At 41.2% G+C, this 23,358-nt stretch overlaps 1 protein-coding gene across 6 annotated transcripts in view; it reads right to left on the reverse strand.

The window, feature by feature from the left end:
- CDC42BPA (CDC42 binding protein kinase alpha) overlaps positions 1-23,358 on the reverse strand; it is a 333,045-nt gene that overhangs the window by 196,546 nt on the left and 113,141 nt on the right. For all 6 annotated transcript variants that reach the window (XM_075925322.2, XM_014570971.3, XM_006118059.4 and 3 more), the window contains exons 2-3: positions 17,121-17,212; positions 6,960-7,043 (exon numbers count right to left, since the gene is read on the reverse strand). In XM_075925322.2, the coding sequence (XP_075781437.2) occupies positions 6,960-7,043; positions 17,121-17,212 (176 nt within the window). The remainder of the gene's footprint in view (positions 1-6,959; positions 7,044-17,120; positions 17,213-23,358) is intronic.

The following is a 23,358-nucleotide window of genomic DNA, read 5'->3' on the forward strand; positions in this document are numbered from 1 at the left end:
TTCAGGATATATACATTTGCCAAAAATTATAGCCAATTGCGCTGCAAGATTCTTTGATTCAGTACAGCAACAGGACAATATCAGAGTCTCACTCAAATCTCTGAATTTGCTGCACTGAAAAAAACAGAAACACTCTTTATTTTAATCAGAGTTGTTTCTCTGTGAGACTGTTTGCATTTTAACATTTATATTGGTATACATAAAAACAATGTAGTAATCCAGCTGGAGTTGACAAGAGTAGGATCTGGCTCTATACATTATGTGCTTATTTCACTGCATTGCCATTCCAGGTTTACCCTGTTATATTAGTATTCTATATAAGCAATATTTTAAAATTTATTACAAATAAAGTAACTTTCATCTACTTCCATCTTCCCCTCAATCTATCAGTCAAACTAGCTGATTTATTTTTGGAATTATAACTGAGGGCAGCGAGAAAGGAGTTGAGTTTTGGCAATGTAAGATTTAAAGTTAATGGTGAGACATTCAGAAGGACATGTAGAGATCACTGAGAATCAGATGTGACTGAAAGACATGCAGATTTGTCACTGATCTAAAGATGCAAAACCGGTGAGGAGTCCTATGGCACCTTAGAGACTACTAGATGTATTAGCCATAAGCTTTTCTGGTTAAAACCAACTTCATCAGATGAAAAAAGCTTCAAAACCCGATTACAAGGGGAAACAGCTAAACACAATTCACTTGCAAATTTGATACAAATTAGGCCTGAACAAAGATTTAAACTGGTAAACACACTAAAAAGACTATTTCCCCTCTTGATAATCACCTGTCCCCATTAGCTGCTGTGAATGAGGCATATCCACCCTTGATTAGTCTTATTAACACTGGTCCTACACTTGATAAGTAACTTTTTTGTCGTACTTTTATATACATACACAAACCCTTGCCTCTGTCGTTTCCACCCCAATTTATCTGATGAAATGGGTTTACCCACAAAAATTTATGCCCTAATAAATCAGTTAATCCTAACGGGTACGTCTAGACTACATGCCTCTGTTGCCAGAGGCATGTAGATTAGGCTACCAGACATAGGAAAATGAAGCGGCGATTTAAATAATCGCCGCTTCATTTAAATGTACATGGCTGCCGCGCTGAGCCGACAAACAGCTGATCAGTTGTTTGTCGGCTCAGCGTGATAGTCTGGACGCACGGGTGTCGACATCAAAGGCATTTGTCGACCACCCAGGTAAACCTCATCCCAGGAGGCATACCTGGGTGGTCGACAAATGCCTTTGATGTCAACACCTGCGTGTCCAGACTATTACGCTGAGCCGACAAGCAGCTGATCAGCTGTTTGTTGGCTCAGCGCGGCAGCCATGTACATTTAAATGAAGCGGCGATTATTTAAATTGCCACTTCATTTTCCTATGTCTGGTAGCCTAATCTACATGCCTCTGGCGACAGAGGCATGTAGTCTAGACATACCCTAAGGTGCCACGGGACTCCTCATTGTTTTTGCAGATGCATACCCCTCTGATCTAAAGATAGTAGTTGTAATCATGTCAGCAAGTGAGATCACCCAGTGAGAAGGCAGAAAGCAAGAAGAGGAGAAAGTCAAAGATGGAGTCCTCTAAGACTCCAAGTGTAGGAAAGGGAATAGGAGAAAGGACCAACCGATGATCAGGAATCATCGTAGAGGTAGGAGAACCACAGCAGCACAAAGTTGCAAAAGCCTAGGGACTGGGAGGATAAAAGGCTGAGAAACAGAATAATCAATGTCAAAAGCAAAAAGAAGATATTGGCCAGGAAAAGGTTAGTAGATATCTTGAAGAAAGCAGTTTTGGTGAACTGGGAAGGAAGGATGCCAAACTGAAGAGGATTGGGGATGGAACTGCAGGAGAGAAATTCCAGGCAATAGCTGGTAAATGACATCTTCAATGAGTTCAGAGTGGAGGGCAGAAGAGGGATATGGTGATAGTTGAAGAGGCAGATAGTGGGGGGAGGAGGGTAGATTGTTTGTTTTTTTGGGTGGGAGGGTTGAAGATGCAGAGACCTGAATATTCTTGGATTTTGAGGGAAGCTAGTTAGAAAAGGATGAAAGAGCAGGGGAGATTAGTGGGTGATTGGAGGTAAAAATGTAGATGAGACATTCTGTCAAAATACACTGTAAATATTCTGCTACTCCAGATATGTTTCATTAGTTTCAGTTAATTTTATTAGCTTAAGCCATATCCTGCATCTTCATATTTAAGCAATAGATACATTTATAGAAAAATCAAAAGCTTTTTCCTTCCTTATTTTTTCAACTTCATTTCCAAAAACAACCAACTACCAGAATGAGAATGGTTATTGTTGACAGTAAACTTTGGATAGAGGCAAATGAAGACTACAGCTTAACGATTTTTGTGCAAAGCTGAAGCTAAACATATAAAACAAACTAAAAAATACCAAACCTTGTTCTGACCAGTAAAATGAACAAATGTGACACACAGATCAGAAAGTAGAAATACTCACTTTTTACACCTGAATAGTAATAATATGTAAGAGAAATCAGAAGTGGAGCAGATTCACTAATAAAATATGCTGCACAATAAAAAATATCTTTTATTGGGAATCAAATGAGAAAATAGCATAACATAAAAAAGGAATTTGGGGGAAGAGCAGGCTTTTTTTTGTTTTGTTTTAAGTCTTTTGACAGAAATAGAGAACAATGAGAAATTATAAACTCTCGTTGTTCTAAAAACATAATGATAATTAAACAAACTGCATAATGACAATTAAACACAAATGCACAATACTAGTTTCTACAGTGAGTCTGTACAATATTTATTGTGCCATCAGATCTGCAACAAACTCACAAAAGCTCTTGCATTCTTTGAGCACCTAACACACCCACTCCTGGGCAGAGTGCCTGGAGCTGGCAGCAAAAGCTTTTACCACAGTAGATCACATTTGAAATTTTAATAGCCTGGCAAAGAAAGCCAGAGCAGTTCTCTCACCAACACCACTTTGTCTTGAGCTTCTGCTCTTCTCACATGACTCAACCTCTGCCTGGATCCTGAGCCTCACTCTCAACATGGGGCTCCTGGATGAGTAACACCCCTTCTCCTCTAGTCCTGCCCTGCAGCCTGACCTCCTTATACCTGGACTGATCCAGGAACATCCATGGTCTTGCTAGACCATGGATGTTGCTGGACCACAGAGTCCCAGGTAAGGGAAGTACAACCTGTATTATCCTAATCTGTGGGGCAGATCTTCTGCTGATCTATCAATCAGAATTATTTTACAAAGTACAGTGGACTTCCGATAATCCGGAACCTATGGGATCTAGGTGGTGCCGGATTATCAGATATGCCGGACTATCAGGAGGTACTATAAGCTGGTTATATATATACTGTATACATTATATACTGTATATAAAGTATTCTTAACCCTTTTTATTGTACATACTGTATACAGTATACTGTAATGTTTTAGTTTTTTTAAGCCTTTTTTACACTTTTTGCTCAGTTTAGCTGCTGCTGCTGCTACCTTGTGACTCATTTTTTGCCGAAGCTCACTCACTAGGCTCTTGCCATTTTGATGCCAGACTATCAGGAGTGCCAGACTATTGGATGCCGGACTATTGGAGTTTTACTGTATTGGATTTTTAGCACTAAAATGGTCTACAACACTTAATCTCATATTAGACAGCACCAAAAGCTTGTTTTAAAGTTCTAGAATGAAATGCAGTATAAAGTTATACAAATGATAGAATTCATCTGGTTTGTTTTGATCTTGATGTTTATATTCTGCTGACTTGCAACATTCTAAGACAATGGTTAATAATCAGGACTAATGGGAAATCCATTGAGTTTCTTAGACACTATTTCCAAAGAAAAATTAAGACCAATTATTGATTTATGGCTTCTGTATGTTTTATGTAAACGGTACCACATTAAAATAACACATAATAAAATCAAAGAAATGTAAAACTTGAAGGACCTAGAAAAGTTATCATGTCCAGCCCCTTGTGCTCTGGTAGGACCATGTAAACCTAGAACGTCCCCCAATAGGTGGTTTGTCTGGCCTGTTTTTAAAAGCTTCCAATTATTGGGATTCCACAATGCCCCTTGGAAGCCTATTCCATACATTAACTACCTCTTATTATTACACTTTTTCCCTAATATCTAATAAATCTCCCTTGATGCAGATTAAGACTATTATTTTTTGTCCTGGCTTGACATATTTGAAGACTTATCAGGTCCTTCCTCAGTCTTCTCTTCTCAAGACTAAACTTGCCAATGTCTTTAATCTTTCTTTACTGGTCAGGTTTTCTAAATTTATTTTTGTTGTTCTCATCTGGACTCTTCCCAATTTGTCCACATCTTTCCTACTGTGTGATGCTCAGAAGTATGATCTCAACAGCACCAAGTAATGCAGGGTCTGAGCAGGGCGAGGGCGCAGGAGTAAGGGAGGGTACAGGAGCAAGGTGGAGATAAGGTGCAGGGCTGGCCTTAAGCCGATTCGGCCTAATCGAGCCCCGCGCCTAAGGGGGCCCCGCGCCCCTGCACCCAGAAGTGCAGGCAAGTTACAGAGCTGGGGCCTCGCTCCACCAATATGTGGAGCTGGGTCTCTCCTTGGCTCTGCCTGGAGCAGGCCCCGGTCCCCCTTACTTCCCCCCGCACGTTCTCCCACCCTGCCCCCACAGCGCCCCCCTCGACCCTGGATTGTCCCTGCCATGCGCGGCTCAGCGCTGCTCCCGTTGCCGGCTGCTGCTGCCTTGTGCAGTGTTGCTGGTGGGCGGGGAGGTTTTTGAAACTCGTGGGAGGCACGTTGCGGGGCCTGGCTGGCTCTGGGTTTGGCCCTGAGTGCGGACTCCGTCCCCGCAACGTGGAAGGCAGAACATAGGGAACCGACTTGTGCAGTGGCAGCGGGGGAAGGGAAGGGGCTTGGGCGGAGGTGAGGGGTGGGGGAGGGGAAAGAGGCTTGGGCAGAGGTGGGGGGAGGGGAAAGGGGTTGGGGCGGAGGCGGGGGGAGGAGGGGGAAGGGGCTTAGGGCAGAGGGGGAGGGATGGAAGGAGAAGGGGCTTGGGCGGAGGGGGAAGTGAAGGCACCAAGACACAGTGTGGCGGAGAGACAAATGGCAGGGGGGCAACTGCAGACAATGAGGGAAAGGGTGATGCTGGGAGAGGAGAGGGGAAGGGCATTGGGGGCGAGGGGGGAAGTGCTGGGAGAAGTCTTGAAAGAAGGGGTGGCCATGAGAAAGTTGGGGATGGAGCGTCATGTGTGAGGGCACAGAGGGGCATGAGGGGAACGGGGGCAGAGAGTGGTGAGGGGGTGAGTATCAGGTAAAAAGAGGGCAAAGGGGGCAGGGGCAGTAAGGGAAGGAGGAGGCACCAGGAGGATGCAGGGCTAAGGGAAGGTGCAGGTGCCAGGTGATTCTGGGGTGAAGCAGAAGGGCAGACACCTGCTGGGGAGTGGGGGGGAACAGCAGTGCACGGAGACACTTCTGTCTCTGCTGGTTCCCCACAAGCCAGATCCAATGGGGAGTCTCGGGGCTTCCCCCCCCCCCACACAGAAGGAAGCCAGCTCTGGCGCTCCAACCTCGCAGGGGAAGGGGAAGGGGAAGGAGGGAAACGAGGCTGGAGCGCCAGCGTGGGCTCCTTGCTATGGGGAAAGGAAGGGAGGGAGAGAAGGTGGAAGGGGAGGGGAGCTGAGCTTGAGCCAGAGAGAACCATTGGTGTACACTAAACAAGTATTAATGCATCCAACTCCCCCTGCAGGTCTGCTGAGTTTCTCTTTCTGTCTGGTGGAGAAAAACAGGGTGCCTGCAGCAGTGGCTGTGCAAAGGATCTGTGCTGTCCTAGCTAAGAGGCCCCTATTTTCATCCTTGTTGTGCTCCTCAAACCTCTATCTAGACTTGAAAAATTGGGGAAAAAACTCTGGACCAACTGGACAAAACAAGGGTATGATGCAGATTTCTAAAATTAAAGCAATAATATGACCTGCCATCTTTAGTGGTGTGACTAATCCTAACAACTGAAGCCAACTTACTAGTTTAGTCTTGATGCCCTAGGACTGCCAGAGGCCTCTAAGCTATTAAGAACCACTGGAATGCTTCATACATTCCCCATGTCTACTGTGTATGCTGTACTAATGAGGAGGAACTCTGGGGGTCTGGAGTTCTTTGTGAAAGTGTAGAAAGAGGAATTATCAGAGCCCCTAAAAGTACGTTAAAAAATGCTTGTGTAGATCTCAGTTTATGCTGACACAGCAAAAAAGATTTTATTCAAAATGTATTGACTGAACAAGTTGCACGAGCTAGGGGCCTTGTACCTAATGTTTGTTGAAGTTGTTATAAACAATAGGAACTTGGGTGTGTACGCTATGGGACTGTCCAAGACCTCTGCATCTGTGGAAACAGGTGGATTCAACAATGTAATAAGATGTTGGGTTCTGCAACCAAACCTATAGTCCCAGGTTACACACCTACATGCTGGTTTTTATCTCCACCACAAAGATTTTGGTTCAAAATTTAGTGGAGGAGTAGACTTATGCCCAGAATAGAGCAGTAATATTCAGACCTCTCTGAGTTATCAACGAAAGAAAGAATATCTTATTGGGGTTGAGAGCAATTATATGAATTAGAAGAAATTTGGAACCTGATTCTTGATATATTTGAATAAATAATGTACAGAAAAATCTCAGGGTTCCTTTGCACCTACTCTTTCTACTCCCCCCCCCCCTCCGTACTCTCCCCCTTTTTTATTTGCGTCTTTTCATTTTTTGATATTCCAACACTATTATGTTACATCTGTATAAGGTTGTATAATTGCACATATTGGATATGCTTGGAAAATGAGGTTTCTGGTAACATACACAAGCTGTTAATCAACCACCTTTTTGGATTTTTATTGCTTGTTTCTTTATAAAAAATCATTAATAATGAAAAAAGAATAACTGAATAAATTCCTCACAAAAGAGTATATGAAAAATAAAATACTTCTGTAGTCTTACCTCAGCTCGCTTCAGCATCTCCCATTTATTCAGTATCTTCATGGCAAATACCTTATCTGCATTTTTCAGTTTTACTACTGCAACCTGGAAAACAAAGTGCAGATAAAAAAACCTAAAACAGGAAAATAAGTGGTTGCTAGAATAATCCTCATTCGGAAATATATAGATGGCTGAGCTGCTTTAATTTATTCTTGTTGTGATAGGATTTTGAGCCCTATGATTTAATAACTTCACTCTGTGTACATGATGCCATACCAAGTATTCATCATCACACTAACCATAAAAAGTAATTTGACAGCTGTTTAGGATATTTATTCTGTAAAAGTTCTTAAATTCACCTTAAAACTCCATTACTGAAAAGTATATACTTCTATATTTTTCTAGCTTAACATGGTTTAAAGAGGACATTATAGTATAGTACTTCCAGTATAGTACTTCCTTTCCCTTCTATCGTATAACTATGATATGCCGCTGGATATGTTCCCAAAGCTTGGACTAGTTATTGAACCCACTCTCTTCTATCACGGAACTAAATAGTGGCTGCAGCATAAAAGAACGAGATCTAGGTAATGTAGTAGTCAGGTCCCAAAACTAAGAAACATTAGAATGTCAAGTTATTCAACCAATTGTGTACTAGACATTTACTACAGGATAAATCTTCCAGATACATTTCAAAGAACAGGGGGAATAATAAGAAATAAAAATAATTAAGCATAATGCTCTGCACTCCTGTGCTATTTTACATGTCAGGTTTTCATTGAGATCTCTTTTACACCATCGTGAACTGGGGAACTATTATTCCCATTTTATGGATGGGAAAACTTAGAGATGTTATGATTCTTATTGAACTTTTACATTAGGCATCATACACACATTTAGCAATTTACACGAGAATAAACCCAAAGTCCTTGTCCTGAGGATTTTATCATTTTATATCTAATCTAAAGCCAGGATTGTATCAATAAAGAGGCATGGCCCCTGGGAGGTGGGGAAGCTTATACAAAACACAGTTATTTTTTCCTGTTTTCACAATACTGACATAATAGGAACAACCCTGAGTTCTCTAGTTCAAATAAGACACAAAAACAAAGGCAGCCTGAAGCAGAGCTAACAACGGAACCCAGGACTCCCAGCCTACAGTATTGTGACTCAGCCACAAAATTAATCTTTAAAATTAAAAAAGTTCAGTACTTCATACATTTTAAAATCCATATATCAATGAACCCCAACTTCCTTTCTCCTGCAAAGAAAGGCATACTTGCAAATCCTAAGGAGAAAAAAGACTGTTTTGTGTTTTAGTTGTAGACCAGGGTGCTGTCACACAGATTAACATCATCTTTACCTGCAGGCAGTGACAACATATATGTATGGTTGAACACTATACTCTCTTCGTCATTTTCATACTTCACAACCTGGCTATGTGCCAGAGAAGTAACAACAGTAAAGAAAATGGAACAGATGCTGACAGCTTGATCAAAAAGAGTTACGCAAGGCTTCTTTCAATCCTTCTTCAAAGGTGCCATCAGCTGAAATAGTTTAATCAAGCTAGTAAAGGTGCATGTTGAACTCCATTTACAATCCTTACAGATGTCTAAAACAGAAACACATTCACTCTTTCACTAAACTATAAACTGGGTAGAACAGCGATTAATTCCCAGGGGTGTTGTGGTACATTAATCAGCCCTGACCTCCATCACATCCCACCCCTTGTGAAAATAAAATGCAATCCAAGAAGAAATTAAAAAGGCGAACACACAAGGGTATCTGACCTAGCTGTTAAAACTAGTTTGCAAACTGAATTTTTTAAAGGAGATTCCCAATAAATGTCAGACATACAATTCTAGGTTCCCATACACATATTCATTCAAAAATTTATTGATTCTAACATCAGAAGGGACCACTGTGACCCCCTCTTCTGGTATCCTGCATAAATAGCCATAGAACTTCCGCAAAATAATTCTTGTTTGAAGCACAGCAGTTTTTAGAAAAACTTCCAGCCTTCAGTTGACAGTGATTAAAAATTCACCACAGACTTCAGTTTAGATTCATATTCATAAAAAAGACTTTTAGATCTAGACTTGGGATTGCTCAGGACTTGCTCAAAGTTAGTACAGGCAGTCCCCGGGTTACGTACAAGATAGGGACTGTAGGTTTGTTCTTAAGTTGAATTTGTATGTAAGTCGGAACTGGTACATATTGTAGGGGAAACTCTAGCCAAACATTTCTCCAGAGCTCAGTTTTATTCTCCCACACCTCACTTCCCTCAGTCCTTTATTCTCAAGCTGAGGTGTCTGCTGAGAAAAGCTGCTCTGCGTCTCCCTGGTCTGCTGGGGGGGGCGCTAGCTTCGCGTCTCTCTGGTCTGCTGGGGGGGAAGCAGCTAGTGCGGGGTTGCCTCACCCCGTTTGTAAGTAGGGATCCAATGTAAGTCGGATCCATGTAACCCGGGGACTGCCTGTACTGAAAAACATTTAGATTTCTTGTCAATTTCATAGCTGTCCCACAGTACTAAATAGCAGTGCTGAAACTTTTTAGTTTCAGTTTCACTGTTGTGGATTAAGAAATCTATGAACAGTGCCAAAGAGAAGTGGAGTTGGATGTCTCACTCCAGAAGACATTTGCTTCGTATTTGGAAGATGATCTTTGTAACTATAAGGATTTGAAGGGGTTTTGTTTTAAGAAGAGGTTAAATTCTGCATAATTAAAAAGTTAAATTCCTTTGTTTACCAGGGAACCCTTCTGATTGGTTTCTAGTAAAGTAGTAGGTGGATTTTTCAGACTTTCTAAAGGGAGTTAGTTGTTTCCAAATTGGCCCATAGTGTTGGAAGTGGCTGTTAATTATCCAAGGCACTCATCCCATGACCAAAAGGCCTGAGCATGTTGGTTACAATTTTCAAGGAGGGCTAAAAAGTTAGGTCCCCAAATCACATTGACTTGTAATGGAACTTGGGCACCTACCTCCCTTAGATTCCTCTGAAAATCCCAACCATTTCATGTAAATTGATCTTTCCCCTAGCTGATCTGAGAAACAACAGGTCAGTTTCAGTTTTTTAGCAGCTTCTGTTAAAAAATACATGAACAAAAATATACATGTCTATATATAGTGTAAAGAGAGGAAGCCTAGCTAATGAATGGCAGCAGCAGTTTGACAGTATGCCAGAGAACATTGCTGTACAGTTTGTGGGAAATATGTAAAATTGTTGGAAGAATGAAAGAGAAAATAAAATCCAACTAAAACCAAAATGTTTATGTCAGCACATACCAAACATTTTTCAGTGGGCTGCTCACAGGAAAAATAAATACATTAAAAAAAAACTTCAAATGTCCAGTTTTAATAAGTTTCAAGAACTGTCATTTTAGGATGACTAGAGGGACGTGACTATCACTTTGTTCTTCTTTGACAGCTCAAAACATTATTTTAGGATAGCAGATCAAAAAAGGCCCCTTGTATATGTGTATATATTATATATTCTCTCCATAAACACACATGCACACATACTTGTCTATAAGGTTTCAAAATTTTCTTTAACACGTTGATTACACATTAGTAGCCTTTTTTATTATTATTTAAGTAGCAATATTGTGTGTTCCTTGTTGTGTTCCTTGCATAATACAAACTCTCTCTTCAGTCTAAAGAGCTTGCCAAGTAGCTAGACAGACAACACAAAATACAATATACCATAGGAAATTATTCTCCACAGACAACACAGATTTAAACGAGACTTTTTCTACCTGATATACACAGAAAAAGTTTTATCCAGAGATCCTGGTAGAAGGTTTACACAAAATAAAGGTTGTAAGGTTGCTTGGTACAGATTGACCATGTCTAGTAGAAAAATGTATTTTAAAAACATCAGGGGTAGCAGAGTTAGTCTGTACAGGATAAACTTAAAAAACAATAAATGGTCTGGCAGGACTTTATAGACTAACAAAACATGTAGAAGGTTAACTACCCAATCTTCAGGTGATCACAAATCCCCAGTTCTGCCTTCCTGTTTTTCCCTTTGTTATTTCCATACCCTCTGCTCCTTGTTTCCTACCCTTCTTCCTTTCTCCCACGCCTTTCTCCCCTATTTATTTTGGGTCTGCACATCCTAAACTCAAAACTCTGGTCACCCGAAGAAGTGGGCTGTGCCCATGAAAGCTCATGATACCATATACATGTTTTGTTAGTCTATAAAGGGTTGTTTTTTTAAAATGTGTTGGCTAACCATGTTTTGACTAGCTCAATTTTAAACAGAGTTTATGTTTAAAAACATGTTAACTAGTTGTGACCAACCTTAGGGATTGTTGATAACTTGCCAACACATTTTTAAAAATGTGTTTAGAACTTTAAAAGCGAGAAGGGATCATTATGATCATCTAGACTGAGCTGCTTCATAACACAGGCCTGTAACACAGTGCCCCAAAAAGACAGTCTACACTCCATATTCACCATTGGTGATATAATGATGATATGTTTTGTATAAAGTATGCCTTGTGAGGTGTCATTGTAAAAGGCTTTATCTATTAAATATTAATATCCTGTTAAATTGTATGTGTTATTGTATGTGAAGTTTTGCTAGGTACGTGCCACTGAAACATGCTGTGAACTTGAGAACCTCCACAAGCAGCCTTTCCAAGGTACAATAATAAAAAGGTCAAACAACATTTATGGCCCATTGAGAAAGATACAGTAACTCTAGCTTAACATTGTACTTAGGGTTCTGAAAAATGCAACTTTAGGCAAAACAATGTTAAGCAAATTCAATTTCCCCATAAGAATTAATAAAAATGAGGGGATTTTTTTCAGCAGACAAAAGACCAGTAATAAACATATACAGTATAAGTTTTAAACAATTTACAACTGTACACAGCAATGATGATTGTGAAGCTTGGTTGAAGTCATGGAGTCAGAGGGTGGAATATTTCACAAGGAATGTTTTCTACTAAATGATGAGCTAGCACTGGGCTGAGTTGTCATGGGCTAACATTGTTAATGTAGCTTCACACTCTATAAGGCAACATAGACTGAGGCAGGAGGGAGGAACTACAACAGACATGCTTTGTGGAGATGGCTTTGTGGAGTTGGGGGGCTCAATCAGGGGGTAGGGAAAACAACCTGTCATCAGCGTTCTTCTTCACATACCCCTCCCTGCACAGCAAGCAGGGGGCTCCCGGGAGCAGCTCTAATGCAGAGGACAAGGATCATCATGGCAGTGGGGGAAAGTGGGAGCAGAAGTATTGTGGGCAGCTGCCCAGCCGCATACATTATTTCACAAGGAACATAGGGGAGCTGATGTGAAGGGTGGGCTGCTGGCCCATCCTGATCCCAAGTCCCCACAAGACAAACTGCTTTTCCAGAAAATCATGCAAGTAGTAGACAAAGCAGGAGGCCAAATGACATTATAAGGGAGTATTGCACAACTTTAAACAAGCATGAGGTCTAATAGATAAGTAATATAACAATGCAATAATATAAATCAGGGCAACGTTAAGTGAGGAGTTACTATACAAATGCTCACAAGGATTACACCAGGATTTGTTAATATTGGAAACCTTTCAGAGATAGCACTACACAGTAGGAACTGTTTGGCTCAGCTCATAGCAAAAGATCTTTCCAGCTATATGGAAGAAGCTATAAAAGGGAGAAATTACATCATCACTAGGGCCTCGCTTCCCACACAAGAGAACTCCTGGAAAGACCGAGGGATAAAGACTGAACTGGGGGAAGTGCTGGTCCCAGATGGGAAAGGAGGAAGCCTGTCTGTATATGGAAGTTTGGTGGACTATTTATACTACCTACCAGGGTGAGACACTGCTTGACTCAAATCCTATCCAGTTAACAGAACTTAGATTGTGGTCTTGCTTTATTTCTTATGGTAATCTATTTTGTCCTGTTTGCTGTTACTTACAATCACTTAAAATTTATCTTTCGGTAGGTAATAAATCTATTTTATATTCAGCATAGCTAGTTACTAAAGGCCAAAATATTTTAAAAAAGACAAATTCCAAAGTCTTTTAAAAAGATTCTTTTATACATTGTTCTTCAGAAACATGGCATGGAGTTAGCTGGCCCTTTATGAAAGACAGGTATTAAGAATTTAAAAGGTTGATGGTATTATTTTAAGGCAAAATTATATTTTTAAACAATAAAAAAGTCTAGAATAGAGGTGGATAATAAGTGACCCACAGGCCAGATGTAGTGTGCCAGGGTTAGCCTCAGGCAGGCCACCGGGCACTTCATTTATCTGAGCATCTGCAAGTATGTCTGTTCTCAGTTCACACTGGCCACGGTTCATTGTTCCCAGTTAATAGGACCTGTGGGAAGTTGTGGCCCAGCCTGGACACTTATTGCCCACCTCAGTCTAGAACAGTGTTTCTCAACTAGTGGAACGAGTACCCTTAGGAGTACTTGAGAAAAGTCTGGGGGGCATGTCAACACAACTGAAATTTGGAGAAAACTGAATTTTTGTTTTAAATTTTATAGAGCTTTATTATTTTTGTACTTTTTACACCCAAAAATTTACTCGCCCATCTGGCTATGATAGAGTTGTTTAAACAAATTTGTTGCAATGTTAGAAAAAAAATGTGTGTGTCTGAAAACTAGGTACTGACGGTACTTATTATCAGGGCTCGACAAATAATACAATCTACTCGACCGTGGCGAGTAGATTGTAACCTGGAAGAGTCAGGTTTGGGCGATCTGTGCCTGCGCAGAACGATTTGCGCATGCCCAGATCGCCGGACAGCGCAGCTGGCGAGCGGGGCTCGCTGCGGTTCGGCGAGCCCTGATTATTATTATTATTGGAAAAAGGGGTACTTTATTTAAAAAAAGGTTGAGAAAAACTGGTCTAGAGCATGCAGAATCGCTGTATTACTACCTAAAGCTGACAGTAAATGAGGGTGGGGAAAATTATGCTTTCATTGTGGCTTCATTCACAACAAAGAGCTTCCTGCAGAAGCTCTGCAGGTTTTCATATTTCTACTTTTGCAGAGCACTAGCAGAGCAGTTAAGATGCTTAACTACAATCCTGAAAGATCGTGTGTTCAATTCTTAGTAGATCTCACAGTGAGAGGCCACCGTTAATCCACTTAGCTGCAAAAATGGCTATCTGCTCCCTTGGGTTAAGGCAGTCAAAGCCACTCAGACACGCTGACCACATCACTCCCTTGTGTACTGTTGGCTATGAAATTGATGTGTCTTAACCACATCAGCTAAATAAGCAATTGGTTTGGATGAGCTTTGGCTACCTGTCTGGGAGCCTGACACAGATTCAAGAGGCAACAATTTTTCCACCTAACAGCCTAGTACAACTGGGGTCACAAATATGGATTGAACACAAGAAAACAAGTTATTCTCAATTTCTTAATAAAAAACACTCAGATAAATTAAGCTGTGCTGTATGTAATTCAAACTTGAATGGAACTGTGTATGCAACATTATGCACCATGCTATCGCCAGGGTCAGTCATTTTAGGTTTTAAATATGTCCCCACAAACCACAGGTGAATGTGGTGTTTCTAGGCAAGGCGTAAAGAAACACACACACATCCTTCTTGGAGGCAGAGGTCAAGGACAAACATTTCATCACTGCTCAGATTCACGTGCAACTTCAGCAGCAACAGCAGAGCGGAACCAAAAGGAGAGATTTCTATGAGCTGAAGGGGATGGTCAACTGAAGCAGGAGCAGAAGGGAGCAGAAGAGAGCAGAGGTGAGAATCTGAAAAGAGGGATTCCTCTTGATAATTTTTCTTCTGCAAGATATTACTTTCTATGCACCAAGCTAGAAGGTGACTACAAAGAGAAAACTGAATACAGCTCCTGATATCTCCTTGGATGCAAAGCCGTACAGGGCTGAAACACTTTTTAGGTCTTCAGAAGTGGAGAGGAATACACCACCGGCTTTGAACGGGCTCCAATGCAAAATTCCTTGATTCTCAAAAAGACAACCTGCGTAGGAGAGGATTTAGGCTTCCATACATATGGTCTAGGAATGTTTTAAAAAAAAGTTCATTCGTGTAAACATGAAATCGCTGAATTTTTACACATTTATACACGGGGGTCCCCAGAGCTGGATCATGCCATCTCCCGTGGAGCTACCTGGCCCCCCTCGTGCGACTGCCTCAGACTCCCCACGTGTACTGGCTCCCGCCTGCTCTCCCCTGGGCTGCTGCCTCTGTATCTGGCTCATCAGTTAGCCATTTACACGAATACATTATCACATCCTTAATATGGTCTTGAGAACAGTTTGCAGAGAATACACACCTCAGTTCCTTTAACAAATACCAATGGAACAAGAGAAGAGATAAACATAATATACTTGCTCCTGGTAGCACTGTAATGTGCATCTGTTATGTGATGGTTCTCATATTTTAAACAAGTGTATAGAGGTGATGACAGCAATAGAAGGGGCCAACGTTAAAGTAAAAATTACAATTCCTTTAGTAGCAGCTACAGAAACTCAGCCTTCCATGACTCTAGACAAACGTAGCCTAATTCTTACTCATGAAAGAAAATAAATGTCCTTGAAACAGCTTCTTCTCCTGCTGCATAAATATGGCATATGTCCTCCAGATGAGCCATCATACAGACCCCAAATCACATAATATTCCAAAAATCCTTAAATTCCATGGACAACAGGAATATTCCTCTCAAATCCTGTCTTAAAAACATTGGCTTTCTATTGCCTAAGATTTTTTTTCCAAGGCAATAAGGAATATATTCTGTAGAGGATTTTTACCTTGAAGTCCTATCTTTAATGCATTAGGCTGTCAAAACCATTCAATACTTTGTTCACTCACAAAACTACCCATTCTGCATGTGCACTGCTTATTGGTGTGTGGAAAGTATGAGACATGTTCGCATAATGATCTTTAAAAACAGAGGCTGAAAGCTAAGGTTCCTTCAACTTGTCAATTTCAGTCTCTGATTTCTGCAGGCTTTTCAGTTCCTGGTCACCCTTTCTGGAAAGTTCAAACTTCAGAGGGAATCTCTATGATCTAAGCTGTTAGATGAACAGGAGCAGAAAATTAAAGCTTTACAACTCCATTGTATGTGTTACCAAATGCAGTATGACAAAAGTCTGGTATAGTTTTAGAACAACAAGGATGGAAATATTATTAAATAACCATTCAAAACTGGAAGCAAAAAGGGAAGAACAGAAAGGGAATAGTTCGTGTACCCACAATGTTGGAATTAAATTGGATGCTATAAAAATTAAATAAGTCACAGATATCTATTCTGAATAAAAGAGAACATGAACCACAAATATTTCCATCTTTTGTGATACACTTCTAAGACCATCCTGGAGGCCACATGACTGTTTCTATCTAGAAAACTCAAAACCTTTGCTAAACAAAATGTCAAACAAAAGACCAGTTGACTTTATATGCAATTTTTTTCAAGTCACTTAACCTTTCTGTGCTTAGTTTCCCCATATGCAGAATGGGAATAACATTTTACCCAACTTTATAAATTTCTTTCAATTTTCCGATAAAAAGTGCTATATAAGTGCAAAAAGCAAATATTCCCTACCCTGTAAATTCTCTATCTTTGAAATCTTCTGCATCACATGAGACACTTGAATTAGTGGCCTTAATATTCATTTTTACAATGAGCTTCTGGGCATCCGCCTGCATCTTTATCAAACATTATGAAATATATGTGCACACTTTCACAGATATGGCCTTTGGAAAACTGTCTGCAGGCTGGCAATAACTACTTCTGTATCCAAATATGAACTGCCTTGAGTGGAAGTGATCAGAATTTATTTTTGGACCAATGCAGATACGTGGAAATTGAAATGTTTTGCGAAATATCCTTACAAGTTCACTTAGTACTATTTCTGTGTACTATTTACATCCTCCCCGCCCAATCCCTCTTCTGTTCTGAAATTTGATTTGTCTTTTTCATATGTGTTCATTTTTTTAATTGTATCCTTTGGTATATATGGTTGTGACAATTTTCTTCCACTATTTGATCTGAGGAAGTGGGTCTGGCCCACGAAAGCTCATCACCTATTAAACCATCTTGTTAGTCTTTAAAGTGCTACATAGTCCAGTTTTTTGTTTCTACTATTTCTGTGTATTTCTAGATAACTTATATTTCAATATCTTGGTACCAATAGTTTCTGACTGCAAAAGATTGTCTGTAATACATTCAACATTCCAAAAAAAACTTACTTCTCCAAAGGCTCCTCGACCAATCACCTTCAAGATTTCAAAGTCTTCTTTATGTAATCGCATCTGTTTTACCTTAGATGTAAAAGATTTGGCTGAAATAAAGGAAAATATCAATCACTAAAAAAAACAGGTAACATTAATAATACAAAATATTAAGTTATAAGAACACTGAAAATAACAGAACATTTTGTGCATATATGTCTATTCCCTAAAGTAATATTACAAAATATGAAGCTGAAACTAATGACCAATAAGAGCTATGTCAAACTTTCTGTCTGCTCTGAGAAGAAATTTATGGAGCACATACTTTTTACAAATAGAATCAAGCTGCCTATATCCTTCTATTATTATACTTATAAATGCACACAATGATTTTCAACATAATAGGCTTCTAAGTGTTATAGATTGGAATCTCTGGTTGTGAAAGTACAGTATGGTAAAGTTATGATTTCACTCTTGGAAGAAATATGCTAACTTCTACACCAGCTCAATATTAATGACCAATATATTACTCTAAGGAAAATTAAAGTGCTGATGAAAAGGTGTTGGACTGATACCACTGTTTCATGAAGGTGTATACAGTAAAACTCCATTAGTCCGGCATCCAATGCTCCGGGACTCCTGATGGTCCGGCACCTTCAGGAACCCGGAAGTGCTGGGGCATCGGGACAGGCTTCCCCCATTCAGCTGCTGCTGAAACTGACCAGCAGCTGAATCGGGGAAGCCGGGAGCAGAGCAGCTGGGGTGCTGCCAGGTTGGTCTCATAGCGCTGCCCCTCGGGGCTGCGGGACCAACCGGGCAGCACCCCAGCTACTCTTGGGGACGCCTGGGGCAGAGCAGCTGAAGTGCTGCCAGGTTGGTCCCGCAGCGCCAAAGGACGGCGCTGCGGGACCAACTCGGCAGGACCCCAGCTGCTCTGCCCCAGGGGTCCCCGATTCAGCCGCTACTGAAACAGATCAGCAGCTGATTCCAGGAATCTGCCCGGGGCAGAAAATTATTTTTCTAAGCCATATATTTTTACTCTTGAATGAAATTATATTTTATTTGAATGTGGTGAACAAACTTGTACAAACATTTCACAGACCAGTAATTCTAGTGTTTATAAATATTTTATGTATTTTACCAGAATTAAGTTTATTATAAAACAGCAGACTAGCAAAAGAAAATTTGAATCCAGGATGACAATACATGCATTACGTTTGATGCCGATATAAATTAGATGAACTGAAATGTTTTAGAAATAAATCTTTTAAAACTTTTTAGATCCCAAATGACTAAGAGCATATGAGCAGGGATAAACATATCTATTTAAATACCATTCATCAAGCCTCATGTATTATGTAGATTGCATTTATAATTTTACAAATTTTAATTATGTAACAGCACCTAGGACTATCCAAAGGCATTATAAACGTTGCCATGAGAATGAAGTAAATAAAAATGACAATATTAAGTTATGTCTGCCTTTAGTTATATTCTAAAACTCATGTTTAGAATTTTGCATTGCCCCTTTAAAACTGAACACAACATTAATACAAAGAAGATTCAGGGAAACTTTTTTTTTTGGCATTCTTGTGTTAGAATTAACTCTTCTGAAAGACATATAGAAATCTAACTCAACTTCTTGACAGATAACAGGCCAGACTGTTTGTCCCCTAAATCCATGAGCAGAGGGGATCCTATATATTTGGATTACTTCCTTTGCAGTTTAGATAGAGTACAGATTGAACCTTTCTAGTCTGGCACTCTCTGATCTGGCATGATTTCAGTAAACCAGATGTTCACTTATGGGTGTGGCCAAGTTTCCCATGGTCCCATAAAGCTTGTTTATAGCCACCAATCCGGCTTTCAGTGTTTTGTGCTGTTATTTAGCTCTAATTTACCCCTACATGTCTTCTAAGAACCCAGTGAGCAGTGGAAGGGTTGGTAATGGTACTAGATAATACTGACCTCCTGTGGTTACACAAATTCTCTGGTTCAGCATAAGGATGTCAACATGTAGTTGATTACACGATTAACCTATAAGCCTGAACTTACTGGTTAATCCTGTCAACAATTTCCCCTCCCCCACTCTGTATCAGAGGCAGCAAGAGGGGGAAGGGAGTGGAAGCTGGTGTCTGTGAGGAGCTGGCTTTAAGCAGATTCCCCAAGAGTACCAGATCAGCCTGCCTCTCTGCCCCGGCACTCCTGCCTCTGATAGAGAGGCAGCAGGGCAGAGGCTGAGGGAGACAGGCTGTAGCCAATACCCACAAGGAAGCTGGCTTTCAAGCAGGCTCCCTGTGTGTGCTGGTTCCACTGACCCACCTGCCCCTCATATGCTGCCTCCTACAGAGGCAGTGAGGTGGGGCAGTCGGGAGAGGCAACCTGATAGAGAGACAGCAGCACGGAATAGCAGGGACTTCCCAGGAGCAAAATTGGAGAGTACTGGCTGCCAGCCCCGCCCTGGGGACTACTGAATAGTCATGTAACTGCTAAGATTTCATGCGGTTACACAACTAATCAAGTACACAATATCTAAGGGTATGTCTACACTACCACCCTAGTTCGAACTAGGGTGGTTAATGTAGTCAATCGAAGTTGCAAATGAAGCCCGGGATTTAAATATCCCAGGCTTCATTTGCATCTTGCCGGGCGCCACCATTTTTAAATCCCCAGTAGTTCGGATTCCGTGCCCACGGCTACACGCGGTACGGAGTAGGTAGTTCAAATTAGGCTAATTCGAACTACCGTTACACCTCGTCAGCGGTCAGCTTCGAGCAATGAGGACATTTCTGCGGTATATGGCACTCTCCCAAACAGCGAATGCAGCGGGAGTGGTCATCCAAGGCAGGCACTGGGTCACAACAGGCACCACATTTCTTGAAACCCAGCAAACCAGGCATAATAGCAGTTTGTTCTGGTCTTCACTACTTTGTTTGTTTGTTTATTTGTTTATATATATATATATATAAATTAATGTCTGAACAAACTAGGATTAGGAACTATTTACAAGAAAAAACTGACTAACTACTCTATTTCTATTCTGACAGGAATTGAGAAATGAAAGAGGGAGCTCACTCCATCTGCGATTGAGGATGGTTAGGAGGAACTGACGGGATCCGGACCACGCGCTACAGAAATGGCATGAAAGGCATGAGGTGCCCAACGCGCATGCACGGTCCGGTGGACAACTGCTGACAAGTCTCCGATCTGTGGCACCGGGACCAGCCCGACACCGACAGTGGAGCACCCATGGGGACACCATTTGAAGAAGAACTTGCTTTTCTTACTCTGCCAGCCAGGTAGTCCAAATGAAGTAAATAAGAATATTTGAAGACAAGGGGATTTGGTCTACAGCAATGGTCCCCCAACTTTTCAGGGTTATGCCCCCCCTTACCTCTGTCCATATTCCTCTGTACCCCCTCAAACCAGGGCTGGAATTAAAGCCACAGCTCCTGGGGAATGGGAACTCAGGGTACAAGGCTAGCGACTGGGACAAAACAGAGCTGGGAGGCACTCCCTCCCAGCCCACTACGAGAGCTGTTCCAGACCCTACCACACCCAATATTGGGTAACTGCTGGGGGATGTACTCTCCAGTTTGGGGACTGCTGCCCTACAGTATGTTCAAGCAATCAAATGATTAAATCAAAGTCTACCAAAACAGTGACTACAAACCGTGATTGCATTTAGTAATGGAACAGTTAGGAGGTCAGTGGGACTTTGGTAGACTTTTCTCGTATATACAAACTATATTATGTACTATGTATTTGAGAGAGAGTCTATCTAAGAATTCGTCAACGGTAAGAGCTAGGATCACCAAATTCAGTATACAGCTTCCTCTTATGACTTAAAGCAAGGTCAGGATTTGGTTGTCCCAGGAAAATGGGATGTGTGGGGAATGGGATGTGTGGGGAATGCATCTCAAAACCATACAGAAGAGACAGAATCACCAAGCAGATTAAAAGGGGCTGGCTAGACTGCTCCAGCCCAGAGTCTCCCACCCCTTGTATTTGGTTTATTTTGACAATTAAAATATGCAGAACTCTGCAGAATTGTATTTTTTTGGTGCAGAATTTCCTCAAGAGTACCAGAGTTTTGTGTGGCACAAACTGGGTGTACGCAGCTTGGTGGAAGTGTCTTTGAGGGGTGGGGAAGAAATCTGGGTGCACAGAGGCTTGGGTGTGGGGCTCTGTGTGCAGGGGAAATAGGACTCTGCAAGGTGGGGGGGTGAGATGAAAGTGGTTATGGCTCAGTGAAGGAGAGTGGAAGGGTCAGGGTACAGCTGATTGGGGTTCAATGGGGGGGGTGGGACTCCTGAGGCAGAAGATGAAGCTTGTCAGAATGGGTTTTTGGAAGGTTCAGTGGGTGGGGTTTTGGTTGCCAGAGGCTCCTGATACGGAGTGAGCTTGGTGAGGGGGAACTCATCAGGCTCCTTGGGAGCTGTTCCCCCCAGTCTGCCCAACCACCATGCATTTGGACCTCCACACACCAAATCCCACAACCCTCCCCCAAACAGTGAGTTCCACCGCCTTGCACTCAAACACACACACCTTCCTGCAACCAGGGAAAAATTCTTGGGCTTGATCTGACACTACCCCATCTGCCCCATTCAGGGAAGGGGGAGGGAGAACAACTCCTCTGTCCTTCTCTCCCTCCAGCACCTAACTGGGACTAATGTCTCTGGGTGACAGTGCATCCCTAGACTTCCCACCCCAGTGATTTACTTCTCCCCCTAGCTGCCTGAACAGATGTGTTTGAGCTGCTGGGAAGGGTGAGAGGGAACTGACTGGTGCAGCTTCTCTTTCTTCCCTGCAGAAAATGGTTTCTGTAAGGATGCAGGCTTTTCTTCCGATGCACTGCAGTTACACAGAATTCCCCCAGTATTAATGGCTAGCTAAATAAATCCTCACAGTGCATTTTTATTATGAAACGATTCTAAACCAAGGGGATTACAACACCTTCCCCTATTACAAAGCACTCCACTGCACTAAGGAATTCATAGTAAGTAGCACTTCTAAAATGTTGCCACATCATTGCATTGCCAGAATACAGTCAGGCCTCTGGTAGCCTTCACTATTTCAGGGGTTGCAGAGTTTAAACTTGTTGCCAGGTTTTCTAAAGCCAAGGATACAGTAGACAGTATACATCTTCCACCCACTCTGCTTTAAACTTTCATATCTTAAACAATTTTTTGAATAATTGAACTTAAACCAAAACATGATTCTTTACTGGTGAAGCATAAACTGTATTACATTATGTCAGCTGAAATATTTTAACTGATGTAAAGTTGTTGGTATCATTGTTCAAATATTTTTCAAAAAATAAAAACCACCCTGTGAAAGGGTGGGGCTTTTGTTGACGAGTGACTGAGTAAAAAAAGGAGTAGTTTATGGTATATGTGCTTTTTGACCATTAGAAGCTTGGCTGGAGTATGAGGTTAAATATCTTGTTAACAAGCACCAGCATAGCTGTTTAAACCACAAAACAATTGTTCCCTTTTTATTGTAACAAGAGGCCTGTCATTCTTTAATTATTGCATTTTGGAACCTTCCAGAGTTCCCATAGGGATACTGAAACAATAAACATCACTAGGTCTATTCATGTAAAAACATGACAAAAATAGGTTTGGGCTGTATATAGTGATTCATGGTGTCATGTTAGTGGAAGTTGTGTAAACATTTGAGGTTACTTTATCATCTCAAGAAACAGACATAGCAATGTATGGGCCAATGGTTCCATGAAGAAAAGATAATTAGTAGTCCAAGAAAGATTAATCCTCTAGGCAATTTATTTTAAATGGTATGTACTATAGAAAGATCAATGTGCTTTGTCTTTAACATTGTTTGTTATACATATATCTACAGTTTTTATGGCAACATAATTTAAAGTACAGAAAATGGGGCCTGGTCAAATATATTGGAAAGTATATCTTCTGACAGCAGTTTCACACACATTGCTCTCCTGACTATGAGATGGGAGCACATTTGATGCCACTAGTTTGACAAGATCATACGAGTTATTTCAAAGGAAGCAAACTGCAAGGTCAAAGGTTTAATAAAATATCTCTAACTGCGTCCCTTGAAGGGACATCTTTGCTAAATCGATTGGTAATATGATAGGCTTAGGGATAATCATTCAGCCCTCCTCAAAGAGCTGAAAGAGCTGGAATATGTACTCCTCGACAAGTACTACTTTGGGTGATACATGTCATTCAGCAAGATGAAAGTTTTTTGGGAGCAGAGGATTGTGCATGCAACG

This window comes from Pelodiscus sinensis, chromosome 3, assembly GCF_052426305.1.
Source record: "Pelodiscus sinensis isolate ZL-2025 chromosome 3, ASM5242630v1, whole genome shotgun sequence".
NCBI lineage: Eukaryota > Metazoa > Chordata > Testudines > Trionychidae > Pelodiscus > Pelodiscus sinensis.